Source organism: Acartia tonsa, chromosome 1 (genome assembly GCF_053477335.1).
Source record: "Acartia tonsa isolate MP-2025a chromosome 1, ASM5347733v1, whole genome shotgun sequence".
Classification (NCBI taxonomy): Eukaryota; Metazoa; Arthropoda; class Copepoda; order Calanoida; family Acartiidae; genus Acartia; species Acartia tonsa.
This window is the reverse complement of record NC_137260.1, coordinates 15292299-15316433: the sequence shown is the minus strand read 5'-3', so window position 1 is coordinate 15316433 and position 24135 is coordinate 15292299. Positions and strand designations below refer to the sequence as shown.

General features: G+C 32.5%; 1 protein-coding gene across 1 annotated transcript; it reads right to left on the bottom strand.

The window, feature by feature from the left end:
• Positions 1-448: 448 nt before the first annotated feature.
• LOC145313575 (uncharacterized) lies at positions 449-3107 on the bottom strand. Its single transcript, XM_080153040.1, has 5 exons — positions 3041-3107; positions 2466-2522; positions 1688-1888; positions 944-1065; positions 449-639 (listed from the first exon to the last, which is right to left on the bottom strand). Exons 2-5 carry the CDS (start codon positions 2519-2521, stop codon positions 584-586), a joined length of 435 nt encoding a protein of 144 aa, XP_080009166.1. The 5' UTR covers position 2522; positions 3041-3107; the 3' UTR covers positions 449-583.
• Positions 3108-24135: the final 21028 nt, after the last annotated feature.

Genomic DNA, 24135 nt, shown 5'->3' with positions numbered 1-24135 from the left:
AGGAGTTTTTAGTCTTCAAAGTCTTCATCCTGACGAGATCCTTTGAAGATCTCAAGTTAATCAGGGATATTTAGGGATAAGACATTTAAGGATGTGCTAATAAAACTTTGGGTACCAGATGAAAGTAAAACAATAGAAGGGGAGGTCGATTAAATGTTCCCACCCCGTTGACCCTTTGGGTCTTTAAATATAAGCCAATAGCGTCGCAATTATCAACGCTGCCAACGCTACATTTATTGGTACCATTATAATTTCCAGTCCAATGTCCACTCACTCCCACTCCCTGTATTTTTATGGTTATAACTATTTTTATTAGTAATGCATCCACTCTATAATTAAGGTCTGTTTAAAACACAAAAACTTTTATGCAGCCTTTAATGTTACATTTATTGCAAATAGTTTTGATTCGGTAATAACAACATGTATATTTTTATAACAAACATACAACTTTATATTTTTCTACATAAATTTTATTTCTTTAACTTTTGGGTCATTGTAAATAAGAACAAACATAACAAAATTGAATAACAGTGTTTGCGGAACAGCCGCGTTATCCGCGCAAACCGCGCCAACAAGAACAGTCTTAACCGCAGGCAGCGAAGATGGTTGGGGTGCAGGACACAGACAGGGTGACGGTAGCTGAAAAATATCGTAAAATTAGGTTTAGCACCATCTTATTCGTGTGATTCTCAAAAATTAAATTAAATCACAAATAATAATTTATGTGTTATTTATATAAAATTATCCCTTCTATAGATTACAATTAGTGGTTAAAATGTTTAGACACTCAACCAATCAAAATTTCGAAAAGTCCCCAAAGTTTTAAAGCCAACGAATTATAAAACATAAATATAAAACTTTAAGACTTGTGTAAAAAACAGCCCACCCTTCTTCCCTGTAAAATCCGGTCTGTCTGTCTTTGTTTGGTCTGTATTGCTCTCACCTGTGTAGGCGGTGGTGGTTGAGGTCTGTGTGGCGGTGATGGTTGAGGTTGAGGTGACTAGGAGGAAGAGCCTGGCGTCCCTGTAGTTGGCCTCACCATAACTGCCAGCAACCTCCACAGATCTAGACACAAACAAATATCAATAATCATATTATGTACAGTCTCTTTAAAGGATTCAAAATACAAAGACATACACTTTTTTAACTCTTTTTTTATACATCTTAATTGGAACTGATGATCTATCTAGTAGTGAAACAATTGGCTTCCATTAATAAAATGTTAAAAAAATAACTTTATATTATCATATATATGTATATATGTGTAAAATTATTATGTAAAGTAGTAAAGTTTTTTGTTTGTTTGTAGCTTAAGATTTCGATACCCACTAAATGTATCTACTAATTATGTATGTCTATCTACCAATGTAGGTTAACCTATAGATGGTTGTAACTAATTGTAATTTATCACTGGATAGATATAGAAAAGAAAACAATAGGATTATGAAAATTTGGGATATATTAGACTGTTTATTTAGAAAAATTGCTATTTTCACCAACAAAAAAGTATTATAAACAGCTTTCCTCGGATATAAAATGTACAATTATCAGATTAAAACCAGTTTTTTAAAGCCCCAAGATGCCGGATATAATACGATGATAGACATAGTTTTTTCGTATGGATGTGAACCAGTTCTAAACCAGAGGATATTAATCGGTTTCGAATGAATACTAGAAAAACAATTACCCAGTCTTGGAGGGGCTGACAACGTTAACGAAGTCTTCATCAGCACCGCTGTGGATCAGGGCCTTCTTCTTGCGCCTCTTGCAGTTGCTGGTGGCGGAGGCGGTGGCTGTGACGTAACAGAATGATCCAGTGCTCAGGGTTGAGGTCGTTGTGCTCGTGGAGGTGGAGGAACTAATGCTGGCGAAAAAGAGTCTGGGGTTTCTGAAAGGGACATTACCAGATAATATAAATAATAGCAAATATAACTGCAATGAAGCTGGTAAAAGTGACTCTAAATGACGTTATATTACGAGGGCACTTTTATCAGCTTCCAACTATGTGGATAAATGAGACAGCGCAAAATGGCACCACAAAAATGACGTCATACGATAAAATAACCATCAAGAGGCGAGTATAAATTTTACGATATTGGCAAATTACAATGTATACTGGCCTCTCATTGGACAACTTTATTGTATGGCGTCATTTTTTTGGTGCCATTTTGCGCTGTCTCTGAATAAATTATTTTTAAGATCTTTGCTAGAGCGACAATACAACGTTTTCAATTTGCCTAACCCCTGTGGAGGTTATATCTGAGGTGTCCTAGCCCTGCAGAGCAACTCTGCGCCTAGCTTAACCTAACCTAATATTGATCTTTCCTACTTTTTAATATTTTTTTTCCTAATAAAAAAGAGGATTCATAATGAGGGATTTTTATTATCATACATTACTTAAATTTATTGGCAGCAAGTCTAATATTCAAGATTAGTCTGTCCGTAAGTTCGTCATGATAACTTACCTCTCTGAGGAGACAACGCCCATAAGGACAAAAGCGAGACACAGGACCTTAATCATCCTAAAAAAAACCAGAAATAATCAAAAAAAGTTTCATAAATGGTACTTTTGAAAAGGACAAATAAGCCAATAATAAAAGCTTTATTTAACAAAAAAGTACTTTAAAAAAAAAATTGCCTTGATTTTAATCTTTTTAGCCTAAATTATCTAGTGAAATTTTAAAAACTGCAGAATCATTGTAATAAAGGTTAATGATCTGGCCAGGAATTTTGAATATCACATGAGAATCTTGAGTTTACAATCAGCTTCTAGTACATAGTCTCATAACTTTTTGTTGTTCATGCTTAAAAAAAGGACACTTTATCATCTTGGTTTCATCGCATAAAAAAAAGTTTACTTACTACATTTTTAGAACATTACATATGTATAAAAAAATAAGCCTTTTCATTATAAAATAACATTCTTTTTTTCACTTTTATTAGATGGCAGAGATAATAGAGTGTCCCTTTTGTACATATAGTGTACATGATGTTGACACATACGGTGAAGATGATAACATAGTGAACATCATAGTCCTACCTTGTTGTGAGAAATGAATAGACTGAAGCACCGTAGATCTTGACAACCTAGTAAAGGGCTGTGGGTGAAGATGACTTGCATTCCTTTGCTCCAAGAGGAGTCTTGCTAGGCCATATGTGTGCTGTTGTAGTTTTATTATCTGGCGGCCTTCATTAACATTGCCCTATTACCTCATTCCTATTTATGCCTTTAATACACAACACCAAAATTTTTTGTCCTCACTTTGCAATAAAAAAAAGCTCTAAAAAGCATAAAAAATCTACCTAAATATGCTTTTAATCACATAGCAGGGGGCTTTAAAGAAAGAGAAAGGATTTGAATGAATGTTCTAGAAGCGTGTTAAGGAACGGTATTTTTATTTCAATGTCAAGGCAAGATAAGCAGTTTTTTGTACCTTGAAAAAAGTTGCATAGTCATTAAAAAGCAATTTTTTAGAGGGGATTCTATGGGTTTTTTTTCATCAAAAAATTACCAAATATATAAATATGGATTTTAAGAATGAGTTTTTGGGTTGAATTTTTTTTTGTAAGTGTCTGTTTTTCCCCTAAAAGATGAATATATATCCAATATAATCTATTTATCACCCAACCTCTCTTATTTAAACCTCATGACAATCATATCATATTCTTGCTACTTTACCATATTCATAAAAATCAATTTTATCTCTCTCTCTCTCTCTCTCTCTCTCTCTCTCTCTCTCTCTCTCTCTCTCTCTCTCTCTCTCTCTCTCTCTCTCTCTCTCTCTCTCTCTCTATCTATCTATCTATCTATCTATCTATCTATCTATCTATCTATCTATCTATCTATCTATCTATCTATCTATCTAACTATCTAACTATCTATCTATCTATCTATCTATCTATCTATCTATCTATCTATTTATCTATTTATCTATCTATCTATCTATCTATATACGTCTATCTATTTGTAAAAGAAGAGGGCAGAGAGACAGACTAGAACCAACTGGGAGCTATGTTAAGCTTCCCTGAAGTAGGGGACTCCAACGGTTCAGTGGTTAGAAAAGGACAAAATTACTACTTCATATAATAGGATATATAAATACAATAATAGTTATTTCTCGCATCGTATTATAAACGGCTTTCCGCGGATATATAAAGTACAATTATGAGATTAAAACTAGTTTTTTTAGCCCCGAGGTGCCGAAGGCACCAGCTAAAAAAACTGGTTTTAATCTTATGATTGTACATTTCTATATTCGTAGAAAGCTGGATATAATACGATGCTAGACATAGTTTTTTCGTATGGATGAGAACCGGTTCCTAACCACCGGATTCGAATGAATACGAGAAAACCTTGATTATAATCTATTTCACTCTCTCTTTTAAACTTTTACTTTTGCGTACTTTCTTTTCTTTCATTCATAATTTCTATTTCTCTTCTCTTATTTAGTGAGGAAGGGGACTATAAATTATAAATTAAACTGATACCCAAAGTTTTATATACAATTTGTTGGTTATAAAAATGTGGGTACATTGATTGAATTTTCCAAACTAGCACTGTCAAAAACTTTTCAATAATAGTTATTTCTCGCATCGTATTATAAACGCTTTCCGCGGATATAGAATGTACATTATGAGATTAAAACTAGTTTTTTTTAGCCCCGAGGTGCCGAAGGCACCGGCTAAAAAAACTGGTTTCAATCTTATGATTGTACATTTTTATATTCGTAGAAAGCTGGATATAATACGATGCTAGACATAGTTTTTTCGTATGGATGAGAACCGGTTCCTATCCACCGGATTCGAATGAATACGAGAAATGATTTTAACTTACAGAAGGGGCAATTTTATTGTTTATCATTAGGAAGGAATATAAATCTATCGACCATTGTCTTATCCCTTAAGATCATTGCTCTTATTGAATTCTATCTTCTATATGGAAGTAAGCTTCCTTGCTTATACAATGTCCACAAAATTACTACTAAAAACTTATATCCACATTTTAACGCTTCTACGTAATCAGCTGTCCTGTATGAATGTTACTTTTCATTTGTATTTAGCAGGGATCGGCTGCCGCATGTCAGCCGCGAATAAGCCTCAAATTTAAACCAGTTTGGATGCTTTGAAAGTTTTTTTTTTAAGAGATTGACACATTTAGGTCAGGTTTAGACTTCAATATGATTTTAAAAGTTATGAAAGGTTAATTTCCCTTACAGGCGACTGACGCGCGGCTGCCGAGCCCTGAACTATTTAGTCATGGTTTTGACATTACATACTCTTGTTATTGTCTTAAGGTTCATTAAGTTTTATTGAGAGCGAAGCTTATTTTCAGTAAGCCCATCTATCATTGCAACGTCAGGCATAATAAATTTAGAATGGTATTTACAACACCGATTAGGTAATTGTCATAGCTTTTCAAGAATTTAAAGATCCCTCTTAGTGTATATGAGTATCCAGAGTCATGGTTGTTGTCATCCTTGTTTTATATGATACTTCATCAAGCTATTCATGTTTAATTGTAGGACGTTAATTCTTTATTTTTTTACAGAGACATAAAGGGATAGGACATTGGCCGATAAATTGATGTACATCTACAATAAGGATGACAAAATTATCCCTTCTGTAGATTGCAATTTGAATAACACAATCACTAAGCGGAATTGGTAGACTTTCTTTTTACAAACGTTTATATATGTTGAAGGATTATTAACACAAATCAGGCATTAAGGATCGAAGGACAGACAGACTTTTGCAGTATCTTAGCTATTAAAAAACATGCTTCATTCTGTAATACCTTAGCTCTGTTTTTTTGGTCAAAAACCAGTGTGTCCAGTATGGTTTTGAAACCGATTGATATCGCTGGATAAGAACCGGTTCTCAGCCATACTGAAAAATCAAGTATAGCATCTTATTACAGACAATTTTCCACGAATATTCAAATAAAAATAATAAAGCTAACAAAAAGCTTTGTTAGTCCGGGCCTTCGGCCCCTCGTCGCTAACAAAACTAGTCTAAATCTTATAATTTTTCGTTTTGATGTCCGCGGAAAACTGTTTATAATACGATAACTGTTAGGTATCTAAAATAAGTGACTGTCCTCTTAATAGATTGTTATTGATCACTTTTTCTGGGACAAAAAACAATAATTTCCATGACAAGCGAATCATATTTCAGAAAATAAGGGAACTAGACATAGGGGTGAGGGTAAAAAATTTTTTACCACCTCCCAATTACGCCTTGGGTAAAATTTGGGGGTAATTTCCCTCCTTATTTTTTTTGGTGGTGGGAGTGGGGCTTAAAACCCATATTTAGGGTTTGAATAGAAATTCAAATATTTTTGGGGTAAGGCACCTGTACCCTCCACCCCCTTGGACGTCCTTAAAATCTGTCATTAGAACAAACGAACAGGAAAACTTGAAGTGTCAGCCAGGGCTCGGCAGACGCGCCAACATCAGCCGCGCGTCTTAGAAAAATAAACTTTAGCCTTAGTCTCAGCTGCGTGGCATAAACAAAAAACAAAAGCCACTCAAAACCTTAGCCTCAGCAGCAGCCACCCTCAGCTGTACTCAGCCTCAGCCACCCAAAGCCTCAGCAGCAGCCACCTACAGCTGTACTCAGCCTCAACCAACCTCAGCAACAGTCGCAATAAGCCGCGCGGCTTACATGAGATTTAGCCGCAGTCACACTTAGTCGCGCGGATGACTGTTGCTGAATGCGAATTTTTATCTATATAGACAGACATATGGACATGGCATAACTATATAGTGGCTTTGCTATTACAAAGATAACTGGTAAATTTTAATGCCGACCATTGCACGCCTGGATAAGGAAGTATTTTTATCCGTTATTTACGGCAATAAACTGAAATTCATTATTTTTTTTACTTCTTTATTAAATAAATTACCTAACAGTTAGATTTAGACTTAAACGATAGAGTAGAAAGGTATCGTTTTATTTGACATTTTCGTTTATATAGCAATGATTTTGGTCGTGCAATCAAAGTGTCTATCTATTTATCTATGTATTTGTATGTTTGTTAATTTGTCTATATCATCTAACTATTTGTATTTATTAATTTATCTATCTATCTATCTAGCTATCCATTTATCAATCTATAAATTCATCATCTATCCATCCATCTTCATTAATTAATACATCTTGCTAAATATGTATCCATCTCTTTAACTTTCTATCTATCCATCTATCTATTCAACTATCTAACAAATGATATTTTCCCTAAATCTTTCTATCCATCTATCTATTCAAATATCTAACAAATATTTCCCTAAATCTATCTATTTCGTATTTTCTTTATTTGAATGATAATATCTTGAATTATATCTTTGAATATAATGTGAGTAAATGAGAAAGTAAACCGTGCACTGGCGACCAACTGACGGCCATTAAACTTTCTAAATCCTCGGGTCTGGAAAATTTATTAGGAGAAGTTTCGTGAATTTTTATCAAAATTATATTTTTTTAATCTTCTCGATAAAAAAAAATTTCAACAGCTTATGTCAAATTCTCATGACCTTTACCTGAACATTATGACCAATATTTTTTTAAAATATGCCTGTAACCAATATCTACCAGACAGTTCTAACTTACAATCTCTCTATTACCAATCAATTGATTGAAATTTGTTACATTAATTGCTTTTGTTCTAAAAAAATGTCATATAAAGTAAAAAAATAGAAAAATTATACACATAATATATATACGCATACTTTATTGGCAGGGTGAAGATACCCTCCGCAAATGTAGTTAAAAACCTTACCTTAAAAGCTAACATATGGACAAAGTAAGATAAGTAATGGATGTTCAATATAGCCAGTGAAATATTCGTAAAAATCGGCCTTCTATCTCTTATATCAACTATGAAAAACACATTTCTCCCTTTAAAAATACCGACAGCCAAAGTGATGTATAGAGTGTTTTCGTATACCTTCAAAATTGTATAACATAAAATACAAAAACATGACTAAAAGGTATTTCCTTATTTGAAAACTGGTTCAAATTTGACTGATTGTAAATGTCCCAGATTTAATTAGATTTAATTTAAGGTTACAAAATATACCTCTTCTAGAAAGGGATAGGACCTTGAACTATCAATCACACTGGTACCCAAAGTTTTATAGCTGCGATACCTTGTTCGTTAGCCCAAAAACTTTTATTGAATTTTTATTGGTTGACTCAGAACTCAGAACTTCATACTTTATAACATGGATGACAACATCCAAAAAAAATACTCAGAAGGTAGGACAAACGAACATTAACACATCTTGTAGAATATCAGAACTTAATGAGCAGAATATTAATATAATTTGAATGTAAATTTATTGCAAAATTGCAATGCATGACATGTTTAAATACATACTAAAATTTTAGGACTTCATTATAGAGACGCTTCACTTACAACATAGAACCTTTTTGTACTAGGAATTATTTCAAATGAATAGCATGTTTATATTAAATAAAATCTTGCATTCCTGAAAAGCTATCCGTTACAGACTGAATTACGGACAGGTCCAAATTGAAGAAAATCTTTGATTCTAAAAAAGACTTCCTAGTAAAAATTTGACCAATAGAATTGTATTTGTTTTTGTGTGGAGGAGAACTGCGCACACAATTCTTAATTCTTTAATGTACAATTCTTCAAGGATAATAACTGTCAATGTTTTTAAAATTAAGTACTTCCCAGTATGGCTTCTTAACCGACTAATATCCGCTGGATTAGAACGGGTTTTAATCCATACTGAAACATTATGTATTGTTTCGTATTTTTGAGATTTTTTCATGAAAAATAAAATAAATGGTTGGACCCTTGAAACCAACAAAATTGGAGTTAATCTCATAAATTTAGATTTTACTATCCGCAAAAAGCTGTCTATAATGCGATTTACAACCGATCTTGGCAGTTACAGCTATCTGCGCTAATCTGAACCATACGTACTCGTCACATGTCAAATTAAAAGATCACCAGCCAATAACTTAAGGTTCGAGCCTGGGCTACATCACCTCATACCTCATGTAAAAATGGCATCTACTGTTGCCAGCATGTGAAACTTATAGTTATATAGAGTAAGGAAGATGCCTTGACACCAAAAAAAGGCACAAAATGAATTTCCAGACAAAGGTGGTGCAATAAAAGGATTGGATGTCAGTTGGGTATTAATTGACCTAATGTCCTTGGGCAAAAGAGCAACACGTTTAGTTTAATGAATAATTCACAAGGTTTTTTTGGTTTTATTCTAATTGTTATGCGGAAACACTGTTTCAAATCATATTGAACACATCAGGCTAATTTTCTGTTTTGGTAATAAAGATAATCTAGAAACATACTGCATAAATCAGCAATTAGGAGAAAAGTGGAGGTCCATTCAAGACATGTCATTGGTTGAAATTGTGTACAGATTTTGGTAGGAAAGGATTTATCATTTGATTTAAGTCGCATTTATGTCTGCTATAGGAATCCCTTATTAAGTTTGACGGATTTTGCGGTCAAATGGACCATGTAGATATATTATGTCTATTGTTTCAGGGAAAATTTTGACAGAAAGGCTTTAAAATAATTGTAACTCCTAATTAAAGTATTGACATAATTATACAAACTTTGGCTCTCACGGAAGTATTAAACACGGAAACTACTTGAAGGTACTAAAGCGATATGTTCATGTGATGTTGAAAATTATTGATAATGTCATTTATTAAAGGTTTATTTAAGGATATAGTCATTACCTTTATACGAGCCCAGACATTTCCAAATATCATTAAAATCAGCACAACGCTCTTTTTAACATCTTTAGTTTAATGCATCTTTAAGGACATTAGTGTAATTTCAATTTTTGATATCTCATGACTTACCACACACATAAAAACACCTGAAAATGTCAAGTATATCCGAGTAAATTAACTACCCAATTTAATTGATTTTAGAATACGATTTCTATGACAACAAAGTACAATGTTATATGCGTAGCACCTCTATAATCAAGTACTAAAAACGTTTGTACGTCCTTGAACAGTAACCTGTTTTTCAACAAATTTACATGCAATTTTGTTTATACTAATACATTCATATTCTGCCTTTTTCAGTTCTAGCACTTTGCAAGCGTTATGCTAGTTTGTCCTACCGTTTCAGAGCTTTACTTTTATGGATATTGTCATCCTTTTTCTAGTTCATTTTAATTTAATCTATTGATTATGGCTATTTTCAAGCTAATGATTAAGTTTGTTTGAAAGGAATTTGTAAGTAAAATACTTGATAGTCCACTTAAATATTACTTATCATGCACCACCAAATATAATTTTAAGGTTGGGATAAATAGAATCTATTGACATTTTTAAGACTATTGAAAAAGATGTATTATGTCAAATTGTCATACCTAAAGATCTCGCAAAACTGTTCTAAACTGTGAAACAACAAATAAGTAATCTTCCTATAACCACCTCATAACAAAGACATTCAAAAATGCACATAATGCTACTTAGATACCAGGCGAATGACATAAGCTGTATTCTATTGTTCTATAATTAAATTATGGACACTACAAACTATAAGTTTATAAACTCAATGGATTCTAAATTTAAGGTTTATATATTAGACTAGCCACTTGGTTTCTAATATTTAAGTATAATAACCTATATATATAACAGTTAGGGAGTTAAATCCATTTTTATAGAAGCAGAAATATAATCTATGATTATGGTTTGGACCCTCTAAAACTGTAATCTACCTTTCCACTTTACCCTCTCTTGGTGAAGATATCTTCAACGCCGATACAATTTTTGAAATATAAGATTCCACTTTTGTCTCTCTTGTTGAAGATATCTTCACCAAGAGAGGCAAAAGTGGAATCTTAAATTTCAAAAATCGTATCGGCGTTGAAGATATCTTCACCAAGAGAGGGGAAAGTGGAATTTTACATTTCAAAAATCGTATCGGCGTTGAAGATATCTTCACCAAGAGAAGGGAAAGTAGAATCTTACATTTCAAAAATCGTATCGGCGTTGAAGATATCTTCACCAAGAGAGGGGAAAGTGGAAAGGTAGATTACAGTTTTAGAGAGTCCAAACCATAATCATAGATTATATTTCTGCTTCTATAAAAATGGATTCAACTCCCTAACTGTATAATAACCTAAATTTAACTTAAGGGACACCAAACATAAACAGTAATTTATTTAGTAGCAAAGCAATGAAAAAAATGTCTAAAGAAGTAATAGGTTCAAATCCTGGTCCAAACCGCTTTAAAATTCAGATGTCATAAATAGTACCTCTTACCTTTTACTTTGGGTATTTGTATTAAATATTGATTGATAGGTACAAACTATTCCACTATTAATTTTAATCTGAAGTAGAAGTAATTTTGTTTAAGTTCATGGTCTTATCCCTTAAGATCCCTGGATATTACCCCTGAAGGAAAGGACAATTATGGATGCTAATTTTATCACCATTATCCTATCATTGTATCCCTGGCCATTACCACAGTTTAATTATGTTGGTTCACAAAATAGATATGTTATTACCTGGATGTTGCACCACACTTTCATGTACTTTGATAAAGTTTTTTTTCGCAAGCAGGCTAAAATAATGACAACCCAATCCAACTCCTTTATACTTCCCCTCTAAAAGGAAAAGCGAACAGACCAATAAATGAGATCCATCAAGCTAAATTGACGAAAAATTTTCTCTTGACAACATATCCACGTATATCCTGTTCCTTCCTTTGTTCTCGATAATAAAGATATTTTATGACTTAACTTTTAATGATCCGGTTGCTACTGTATAACTACAATATGTCCGTATTTATGGCAAATACGTCTTAAAAGCTAGTTTTCTTGTTTATTAACTGAAGCTCTTTATAGTGCCTATAAAAAAGGGGATAACTAGAAGATCTTTAAAGTGCCTATAAAATAGGGGATAATACTATAAACTTTTGGACAAAGTATCCCGATTTGACGTCCATATTAGATTAGTCCATTATTCTAATATGACGTCATTTGGGATTTTTCGGTCAAAAGTTTTTTAATTTATCCCCTATTTTATAGGCACTTTAAAGTGCTTCTAGTTTTTTCTCTGCTCGTTTTATTATTGTTTTGGGGAAAGGAAGGTAATAGTTTTTTTAGTTGGTGGGTCATTTATCAAAGGATACAATTATATATCCTTTTACAGGAATAGCCTAAAACCTGCCCTGGACCAATAATCAACTTAATTTAAGATGTAAGAAGGGCCACGACATAGCATCAAGCAAAGATGGTTAACACATATTAAAAAAACATATCGAAGTTTCGTGCTAAAAATAACAATGTGCAATAAATAAAAAATATTAATGACATTTTTGTACTAATATAATAATATCCAAATCAATGTCCCCGAGTAAGCGAATGTATATTTTCGCGACATACGGCGAAGGTTTTGCAGTTCAACCAAGTGTAAAATCATAAAACAATAATTGTTAGTGAAACTACGTTCTGCCCCACTTGAAAAGGGTTCAAACAATTTTTTTGAGGGCCTTGCAGCCGTAGTTGAAATCTTAGAAATCAAGAAAGTCCTGGGCAGGGGGTAATTGCCAACCCCTTATGTAAATTTTGTCCCCGGGTTAAAACTTTAGGTGGGTTAAAAAAATTTGCGATATTCTCGCACCCTTTTACCAACCACAATCATCCCCTCCCCCCTCCCCTATTGAGACAGCTTTATTGTACGACTTTCAATAAATTTACTATTTAATGGGCGGGGAAAAAAGTGCCCTATCTTTGGCTGTTCATGTTGTGTTACAAAAAAGCTAGCGGAAAAAATAACAAATAATAAATTTGGCAAGTTTAGTAGCAAAAAAGGTTTATCTATCAGTATGATCGAATTAAAACATCCAACATTAAACAACAATAAAATAAATACAAATACATATCCAACTAATCTAGTCTCTGGGGGCCTTTAGGGGGAGGGGAGAGTCGCCTCCCCCCTTCACTCCACCAATTTTGGTTTTAATTCAAAGAAAAGTAAAAAAAAAAAATTTGCAGATGGCTTTTTTTTCTAGGGGCGATTTTTCTTGGGAGAATGGTGGAACCGTCTCCTATAATAGTTATAAACATTCCCAGGAGAAGCTACCATGTAAAGGAGAACCATACCGGTACAGTGTTTAGCGAGATCCTTCGGTACACACACACACAGATTATAAGGATTTGCCATAACATATTTGCAAATTTATGTGCAAAAAAATATTGCTTAAAGTTGCAGGTTGCTGGAAGCATTGTTTAGCCAGGCATCAAATAACAAACAAGAACGAAAACATTATTCAAAGCTGTCATTTTAGAGCTAATGCAAAAATCATCGATTCTAAACCACCAGCAATATATATCAAAGAGTTTGGCTGATCATTTAACCTCCCCCCTCTTCCTCTCCTTATTTTTGAAAAAAATTATTTTTAAAAATAAGGATAGTTGGGTGGTAGTTTTCAGTTTGTTTGTCTGTTACTTTGTTGTATTAGGTACTGGATATTCCCGCAGGGTTAGGGCACCACTGTTATAAGCCCAGAAGGTTTAGGTCCCCCTGCAGGTGTTGGGCCTAGGGGAAAAATAACTAACCCTTTTTATTTTTGATTTATTTCATTAAAGGGAGGGGTGAATTTGACCGATAGATGCTTTGAGTTAAAGTACAAAACTACCACCTTAAAACCTTTCTAAAGAAAAAAACCACTATTTGAAATTTGACAGTCTTGGACAAAATACAAATATACAGTAAATTAAACTTGAAGAGATGCGACGATTTTAAGAGTCCTACTTGCGTTCATATGTATATAATATGACGAAGCCCAATCTGTACCACTTTTGACTCCTGTGACGTCATAAAAATGAGGGATTCTCCATCTTTTTTTTAGGGGTTTTCTTTCCCACTTCTCCTCTCATCTCCCTCATTTTTAAGACGTCACAGGAATTAAAAGTGGTACAGATTAGGCTTCGTCATAAAATATGAATTAATGTTTAAAATGCAAAAACCTTGCATTATAATTAGTTTTTGCAACAATCTCTATAAGGAAAAATCCTATATTTTTCAATTATAACCATGTCCCTTCTCAGTTAAACCCAAATGATTTCTGTGAAAGTTAGATAAAATGTAGAGTGTAACAACTCTATAATCATTACCATAAAGTCCATATGTACATGTGTAATATAATCATTCTTTTGAATTTGGAAAATTTATTCCAAACTTAAAAAAAAAATCTAAATTTGAATGTATAAACGATTTATACATTATACATTCGAAATTAAAATTTTTCAAATCTTGATTTTTTTGGAAGTTTGAAGCTTTTTTAGCTAGTAGTAAATATTGAGATATGATGTGGAAACACCGAGGAAACTGTGTACACATTCGACAACACAAATTCAGCTGACCTGATTAGGCATAATGTTTAAGGCGAATTATCTCCATGATTAAATATTAGAATGTAAGTATGTCCAATGTAAGAATGTCTAAACTAAGCATCTATATACAAGTAATTTTACATTTTGTTCTGACACATTTTTCTCCAAATAGGAAGGTGAAGGTGGGAGGGGATTGGTCCATGGTCACAATAAAGGAATTCTACCTCAAGTTTTGCCAAAATATGTAAAAAATATGTTATGGTTTAGTTATTATAATCCCGTCATAAGTTGGAATTTCGAGTTGACAATGATCTAAACGTCCATAAAAGAAAAAAAATTTGATTAAGTGTGAGGATAAGGCAACGAAGAAAAACTTTTTTTGTGTCTAACTTTTCATCCTCTGAAAGATGCTTAATGTTGTGATTTAATAGTTAATTACAGAAAAAAAGCTAAGCTATTTCTTATAGATGAAATTTGGGGGCAAAACAAATCTTCTGATGAACTATCACTTCCAAAGCAAACAAGCTTCAAAGCTTCCTGGTTCGATTTAAAGGATGTTTTTTTTCTGATTTGAAAAAAAGATGACAATGAAATATTGGTAATAAAATAAGCTATCTAGAGTACTTTTGTACACTTGTATAGAGGTAGAGCTGATCTACATTTTTAAATGTCCGTCAGTATGTTTTTCTGAAACGTTTTATGGGGAAACGAGACCCTTTTTCAAGATAGATAGCTTAAAAGTTTGAGTTTGCAATGAGCATCTACTTTAGAGCAAACTTTGTTCGTCAAATTTGCTTAGGATATTATTTGTCGGTTTGTTGTTTTGGCCAGCTTGTAGATTTTTTGATGCTTCGCTTCTTTCGGATGTTTCATCCTTGTTTAAGGTGTTAAGCTAAGCACTGGACGACCTTTACAAGTCAGATAGGAGGATCAAAGGCGTGCAGAAGGAGGTGGATAGACACCTTGGAAAAAAAATAAAAGAGGGTGGATACACCTCCCTAAAATATGTCAAGGTCAAGACCCTGAAATTGGATGTAAAAATGTCAAAGGTCTCTTTTTTAATTTTGAGTATGTTGATTATGTAGGGGTTGAACACGATTTTGTTTAAAGGAGGGAATGGAGGTGTTGATATTTTCAGGTGCGCTTGGCCAACCCCTCTGGCAAAATCCTGTGCACGCCGCTGGGAGGAACAGTTCTGCTTACTCATTCAATAATAGTTACATGGTCATTAAATAAGAGGGAAAAATTTTAGTATTTTTTAAATAGATTTATAAATACTTGGATGTTAGACCAGATTTTCATGTTCTCTAATAAAGCAAAACTCGCAAAATAAAGATAGCCCCAATCCACACCCTTTACACATTCCACTCCCCTCCTACTGGATGAACAAACTGACTAATAAATGAGTATTATGTTAGCAACCTAAATTGATGATAATAACATAATATGACGGTAAATTGTGCTAAACTTCAATATTTCCTGTTAAATGAAAACTACACATAGGCCCCATAAACAAAAACAGGCCTACATATAATCAGGAATAGGCAATAGTCACCAATTACCAGTTAAGTCGTAGCTTACATAAATGCGGGAAAATTACTTATTTTATATGTATTTTATCTGTAACAGATTGTTTTAGGCATTCTAAAAGTTGCTAAACATTGTACTATCGTATAATTTTACCGTATGTTTAGCCGTTTTGCCTCTAGTATTCCGTTTTTGAGAATGGTACGATGATAGCTAAATTTTGATACCATAAATTCACTAGATCCAATTTTTTGTGTACTATGTTAACATATGATCCAGGATGTATAAAATTCAAGGCCAAATCCCCTTCTAATTTAGAAGAACCCTCTCTCCATCATACTTCAAAATTAATTCTATATCCTGGGTAATAGTTTGTGAAATTGAAGTATGTATGTTAATGTTTGACTGGTACTATACAATTATACATACATGCAAAGATACTCTTCAAGTAAGGGTTATTTTAACCTTCTCAAATTGCGTATACTTCTCATTCCTTTTAGGATAGGGGCAAATTTTTCCATGAGTCTATTAAAAGCGGGTATTGTCAGCAAATCACAAAGTACGAATTTTATTGTCGTCTGTTAATTTTTAAAAATACGCAAAAGAACTAGTCATCTGACATAACCCTGCGGGTCCTATACGCTGCTGGTCTAGACTGTACCAAATATAACCTAACCTAAAGTGAAACATATACAAATACAGCCATCCCTTATGATTTATATTTATCTTATACTTGGGGGGGGGGGGGGGGGGGGTGTCTTTGCTTGATTCGGCATTTTCTTGAAAACCGTAAAATAGATTTAACAAAATTAAAATGATACTAAAATTCAATTATTCGTTTATAGAAAAGTTATCCTTGAATCTGATTTCCTTGAATTGTTTGTAAACGGGCCCTCCAAGCCCTGCAGAGCCCTCTTTTAGGTATACAGATATGGATTACTTGTTTAGCACCAGGGTAATAAATACAGGCACCTAAAAAAGATCTAGAGATGGGTTTTCAAAATGCAAAAAGTATTTTCCCTAACTCTATTGACTGTCATTTATATTGTTTGAATATAAACACCTTTAATTATGCATTATTTTTATTAAGTACCTTTATATTTTTTTTTTTTGGGGGGGGGGGGGTGACTGTTTCTCTGATATGGGGGCATATGTAAGTGAAAGAGGAGGTTAAGTAACATCCATAATAGCAATTAGATCTGATCTTATAAAAGACATGCATAAGCTTACTAGCTTAATTGGCATAGGACAAAAAATAAGTTTATTTTCAAAAGACATGGAAATTTCCAGAAGTATATTCACTTATATTTCATAAAATGAGACATAGGTCTAATTTGTCAATTTTATATGTATAACCCTGGCAATAACCATGAAAATCCTGTTTTAATATCAGCATGAGCCCCTATAAAAGCGAGTGCATGTGTGTGTGTGTGTGTGTGTGTGTGTGTGTAAATTTCACTTTAATGAAATAATATTCCAGGATTTTGTTGTGTTTCAAGTGTGTGTGACGTATATCCTCTTACACCCGTGTGTTTGTGTGTGTGCGTGTGAGTGTGTGTGTGAGTGTGTGTGTGTCCTCTAGCAGAAGTTATCCTTGATTCCTACTCTCACTTCTCACCTACCCTCTTTTTCTTAAAAAGATATTCTTTTAACAATTATTTTCCTCAAACCAAAATTTAATCTTGCCCTGTTTAAAAAAAATATCATCTAAAGTGTCTTTAATTATATATCATTGCTTAGAGTAGCTTTTAGTTATGGGTCGAGATTCAAACCAATTAATTTACCAAGAACTCTAGTTTCTCATAAAACCGATACCTCTCTACCTCAAGTTCGAGTCTCTGTAATATCTCACTTGATCACTTCAGACAACGGAACATTTTATTGCATAATATTTGTCTTAATCTTCCAACATTAAAGGCAAAAGGCTGCACCTGTTTCTGGATCAAGACATCCCCCCTGCTCTTATTACCTTATTTTACCAATCAAATGTAGTAGCAGTTAGTACAATTACTAATGTCTTTGATTATGACGCAGACTGAGACGAGAATCGAACCTGTAGCACATTTGATATTTAGGCTATAACTCTAACTTGAAGAGGATACCTTTACATAAATTGTAAACCCTTCCCTTCCCCCCGTTCCCCTGTGTTCATATGTTCTCTATTACCCTTCAGGGTTAACCTCCGTCAGTGAACACCTTCTCAATTTCTTTCAATAAAGTTAATGCTTCTCCAATTTGATATTATGTGGGCATATCTAAGAAATGTCCTAGTGGCCTATACCAAGAAACCAGGGTCTTATTCTTAAAACTGACTTTGTCATAATTGAATTTTAATATTTTCTGTATATTCTTAAAATCTAATTTTATTTCAATTATTAAATTTTTACTTTTTGTAAAAATCAATATTATAAAATTATTCGAATATTAAAGAATTTGTCCAACTGTTTCAAGTCATGCTGACCTCCATTTCATTTTAGCTTAGTCATCAAGGCATTCCCCCCCCCCCCTTCCATATCTCCTCCCACCATCCTCCTCTCAACACCTCCTCCCTTTCATTATGCCATCTTAAATAAACTCTTCTAGATTACAAGAATTTGGGGAAAAAATCAAGGATGACAATATTCAAAAGTAGGGGAAATCTTAAATATTCTACAATTTACTAAAATATCAAAAACAGCCGAATAAACGAGCGTAATGACGTATTAATTCCCATTTTTCAATTAAAAATATTTTTTTTCCGCTAAATTTTAATTTTATCAATTACACATAGATCAGAGATGCGGACAAAATGAGTATGAGTATATGCTGAATAGTCATGGGTATCTCCACAAGAAATTAGATGAATCTACCCTGAGATAAATTATGCATTTTCCATTATATTATTTCATAAATTTGAATTGATATAGAGTAGCTTCGTTACCAAACATTAAATATATTTTACTTTAAAATAAAGATGTAGGTTATGGCTCGGATGATGTCAAAAAAGTTAAATTTTCAACAACAAAATTCATATGAAGTTATATTTATTACTGAAAATAAAAATGAAAGTGGCCTATAGAGAATTTTACCTAATTTTCTGTCCTTCAATCTACATATGTTTATGTAAATATTACCCTACAAAGGCAATAACCTGTTACATCAATCCTATAAACTTTCATTGTGTAAAAACTTTCGCTTTAAGATGTACTTTCATTTATTTATTGTTTAATTATCATATTATTAAAATAAAAATTTTGTCATCCATTTTTCTAAAACATTCATCCTTTATATCATTTTGAAAAAAATAAAAGATGGCCTCGAAATCACAATACCATAAAGTAATAAAATAAAAAAGAGCAATCATACAATATTACTTTCAAATTCATTGGTCAAACTCTATAATAAAATGATTATGATATTATTTTAAAGTCATGCCTTAGCAATAATTTATTTTAGTTTGTAAGAATAAAGCAATAATGTTTCAATTTTTTTTGTCATTATATATAATTCCTCATAAAAAATGAACACACATTGCTAATTATTGGCGTAAAAAGGCTTGCAATATAATAACAGATATTATTTTATGCTTTATTTTTTGATTTATTGTCTAAATCACATTTTTATTCAAGTTTGTTTGGCCAAAATTAAGTAAAAGGAAAAAGGAACAAAAAAATTAATATTAAGTACATTCTTATAGATTTGTGATACATTTATGACAGATGATTACAATGATTTATAATCATTTCCGTGTTATCTTAAACCAAAATATTCACATAATTTAAAAAATTACCTATTTCCGCATTTTAAATCAATACATCATGACATTTTGGATGTCAATAGGTTTCGTGGTTTTTAGGGGATTTGTGTTTTTTTTTCAAGGGCATTAAAACTTAATGATAAAAAGTCTTTTAATGTATGTCCAAAATTATAAAATTTTCTAAAAATATATATAATACTTTCAAAAGTTATTTTAAACATTTAAATTTTAGTTTAACTCCAAAATTACCAATATTTAATTGCTATTTACAATAATTTGATGGAATAAAAATCAATTGATTTTTTTAGTAGTTATCGTATAACAAGAAAATGATAATTAATAATGAAAAAAACAACACTTTAACACTAATTTAAAACAAAAATAAGTTAATTTGATTAAGAGGTTTCGTGAATAAACTTGTTTTTTGTTTAAACATACAAAATTTTAGCAAATAGACTAAAACACCACATTTAAAACAAAATGTTTGCAATTGTAAAACCAGCAAAAATATGTAATTTTAATTTAATTTTGAAAAAAGTGAAAACTAGGCAAAAATAATTAAAATGCGTGTTCATGGTTAACCAAGTGTGTGTGTGTGTGTGTGTCTGTGTGTGTGTTTACCCTAAGATATTTCATACTTAAAGTTGGGAAATATATATTTGAAACTTTCACTCCTTTACGTTTCATAACAAGGTTATTATATACTACGGTTGACCAAACTTGGTGCGCTATAATCAAAAGTCTGCAAGTTTTCTTAACAAAAAGATTTCTTTATGAAAAAGATATATAATGGATTTATTATTACTAGAATCTCACACCAGATTATCATGTGTTCTAATAAAGTGAAACTTGTAGATGGCTAAAATAATGGCCCCCCTTTAACCCCATCCACTACCCTCCAACTGGATGAACAAATCAACCTATGAATGATATCCATGTTAGAAACCTAAATTGACAACAATTTTACCCCTGTCATAATATCCACGTATATCAATATCCATTATTATCATGTACTCTAAGAAGTGAAACTTGTTGCTGGCTAAAATAAGAAACCTCCTTTTTCCCATCATCTCCCTTCCTACTGGATAAAATAACTGACCAACAAATGATGTCCAGTTTAGCAATCTAAATTGCCAACAATTTTTACCCTGTTAATTTTCACATAAAATATTCACTTATATTCTACATCCATTAAATCTACACAAAGTTAACAATACATCTAAGAGATCATCAGGGTCTTTAACATAAGAATTCAGAAGTTTGTGAAAGGCAAGTATATCCACCCCCATAGCAAAATTAAGAGACACCGAATCAATACAGATAATAATACCAACCCATTTCAAAATACTTTAATGCTTATTTTATTTTTTCATTCAATATTTATGTGAATAAATCAACATAGTGTAAATAGCTCATAGTTGTTAAGGAGATTTATTTACCTAGCATATGATTGTCTGTCTGACATTCCAAGTCTAACACCCTGTAAATACAACACCCCCTATACATTCTATAAGATCACCCCCCCCATGAGTTTTTTTTTTAATTAAAAATTTGAGAACAGGAAAAAAGTTTGGTAAAGATTTTGTCATCCGTGTTATTTTGTCTTCGACAGAGGTGTATTGTGAGCGTTGACAGAGGTGCTTTGGAGTGTTGTCAGAGATATGCTGTGTGTGGCATTGTTTGTTTTTGTTTTTGGTTACCATGAGGAAGACACGATACTGCTAGTATGACAAATGACAAAAATACTTTAACCTTTACAGTTCTGACCCCAATTCCCACCTGCCAGCTGCTATATATTTAAACAGCTGTACGGCAGCCAATTTTAAAGCTTGGATAACCAAATTTTAGGTGGAACTTTTATTTTTCATAACAAAAAATTACTTATCTGACCATTGCTGAAAAACGGCAAATAACTGAAACCACCATTTTTGGCTGTTATGGCAGTTTGTGGCAACAATTTGTTTATTATCACAATTAAAGACTACCTAAAAAAATGGCTGGTCTGGAGCTGTTTTAAAATTCAACAACTGGCAGCTTAAAAACGGCAAAATTACAGGTAGGAAATAGAAAATTGGTCAAAAATCAGTCAAGGAGTGGTAAAACGGTCATGATCTTACTATTCACAGAAGTTCATTACTCAAGGATTTAAATTTTAGGTCTCTAGCTGTAAAAGAAGCCACAATATTCATGATATATGTCTATAGTATAAGCCAGACAAAAAATCGATCATAAAATTGGTCAGGGAGCAGTCAAACGGTCATAACACAACTTTTCTCAGATATTACTTGATATCTAAGTATTCACCAAAAAAAAATTTAGGTCTACCTTATACACAAAAGTCATAATGTAGAAATTAAGATTTATTTAGAATTTTTTCTAATTTTGGTGCTACCGAACCAACTTTGACCGGACACCACAACCAACACTGACCAGATATCCTTATAAAATTAACTCTTGCCAATGTATAATTACTAAACCTAAAAAGTCATGAAGTCACAGCTATCTATCTTACCTCCAAAAAAATGACATTGAAAAAACTAGAGGGGGGAGGGTCTTAGAGCCCACCTCCCTCCCCCCCAATCTGTAAGGGTTAAAGTGTTATCTGATCAATATAAAAATCATCTAAATGTTAATAAAGGAAAGCAAGAGAAGAAACACTTATGGAGAAGCAGCATATTTGAGGTAAGGCCATGGTGTGACTTATTGTCAGTCAAGATCTGTTACAGTACAAACATTTTTAGAGTTGGGACCATCGAATCAAACAGTGATTTGTATACACTCTTTATTGAATAGGTAGAAAGGTAAACAAATATCAATTAGTTATATAATAAACATACATGATAATTGCTTAAGTAACAAGTCATTTTATTTTTTAAGGCTTGGACTTTGGTTTTGTTTAATAAAGCTCAATGTTTAAATTCGTTGGGTTAAAACTTAATAACTGAAGGAATATTAATTGAATTAATTTAATCAGACTTTTTAATGTGGTGTTATAAAGTAACTTTCTGGTATATAAATGATCAAATAAGAATAGTTACTAAAACCATAATTATATTCTTTTACTTTTGTGGCCTAAATGCCCAAGAAAACTTACTCAAATAAGTCTTATATGTACATACAAAATTTTCTGGGGGGAATTCAATGTACCTGAAGGTTCTGGATTAAATCACCACACTCAAAGATAAAGATTTCTTTTAGTCTCTCATAACACATTCTGACTGGTTGTCTTCACTCCATTTAAGATAAGGAAATTAATTGGATTGAAGAACAAAAAGCTTCTCTGAAAAGAGGACAAGACAAAGTGATTAATTTCAAAATTTAACATGTATAATGTATGTAAGATGAACACTTAATACATAGCATACCTTCACATAAAAACCTTGATTTGTGTTCATGTGTTTATATCTATAATACAAAGAAAACGATGTCTGTCTGTCCGTCTGTCCGTCTGACTGTCTGTCCGTCTGTCTGTCTGTCCCTTAAGATCTCGGTAACCACTGAACCGATCGGATTCTACTCTTCAGGGTATCTACCTATTGGTCCTGTGGTGGTTTTAAGCTATTTTCTCGGGGGGTGGGACACCCCCAACCCCCCAAAAAAAACAAAAAATCCCCCCCCCATTTTTTTTTTTTTTTTTTTTTTTTGAAGGTGATTTCCATGGTCCTTTACGATTTTCGCAATAATTTTTTTTATCACCTCTTGGGGAAAAGCCCCTAGAGGCTAGGGGCGCAGCCGCTAGTATATATATATAACAATACTTAACCCTGTTAAATTTCTTATAATCATAGCCATTGAACAATTTCAATTAGAGTAGAATTTTTATAGGAAATTGATTTAATGTTTTACAAAGCAAAGTGTGTTCTATAATGCCTGGCTTCCCTAACTTCTTGATTCTATTTTTATTTACTTGGCTTAAATTCTATGTTGATAACTTGTTTCAAATGGATTTTAGCAGTGCAAGCTTCTCTATAAATAGGGTCCGTCCGTTCGAGTGAGTTAACAAAAAATTAGATTTTCTCAGAAACTAAGATAATTGTCTGATTTTTTCAGCGTAGATTCTTCAAACTATAAAGTATATTTGATTATTTTAAACATTGGCAGACAGACCACTCCTTGGCTGCTATTAAGCCTCTATCACATTTTGCATTCTTTTACTATTTTTGAGCTTGTATTTAGGTTAGCCAACGAAGCTTTTTAGTAGATTACCTTAATTTAAGGTTATTTATTTTATTAATTTATTGAGTTAGATGTCAGACTATTTTTGCTTTTTTGGACGCTATGTGTTTTTTTCTACTAATAATTTAAGAAGATGGTTCTATTTCATATATGTGCTCAAATGGAAGATTCAAATTCACACCATGCTATCATAGGTTAAAAGGTTATGCTAACATATTAATTATCAATTTTATGACAAGATGAATATTCTTTTACAATTATCTTTTGTTTGTTAACCCTTTCTAGGTCAAGCCTTGCGAGCATGGGAGAATCTAGGACCCTTACCAACCAAATTGA

Excerpts from the sequence above, each read along its gene's own strand:
- LOC145313575 (XM_080153040.1), bottom strand. The coding sequence starts at position 2,521 with ATGATTAAGGTCCTGTGTCTCGCTTTTGTCCTTATGGGCGTTGTCTCC. Across the intron at positions 1,889-2,465 it reads GGCGTTGTCTCCTCAGAGAG|AAACCCCAGACTCTTTTTCG; the intron begins GTAAGTTATCAT and ends TGTCCCTTTCAG. Across the intron at positions 1,066-1,687 it reads GTCAGCCCCTCCAAGACTGG|ATCTGTGGAGGTTGCTGGCA; the intron begins GTAATTGTTTTT and ends GTTTGTGTCTAG.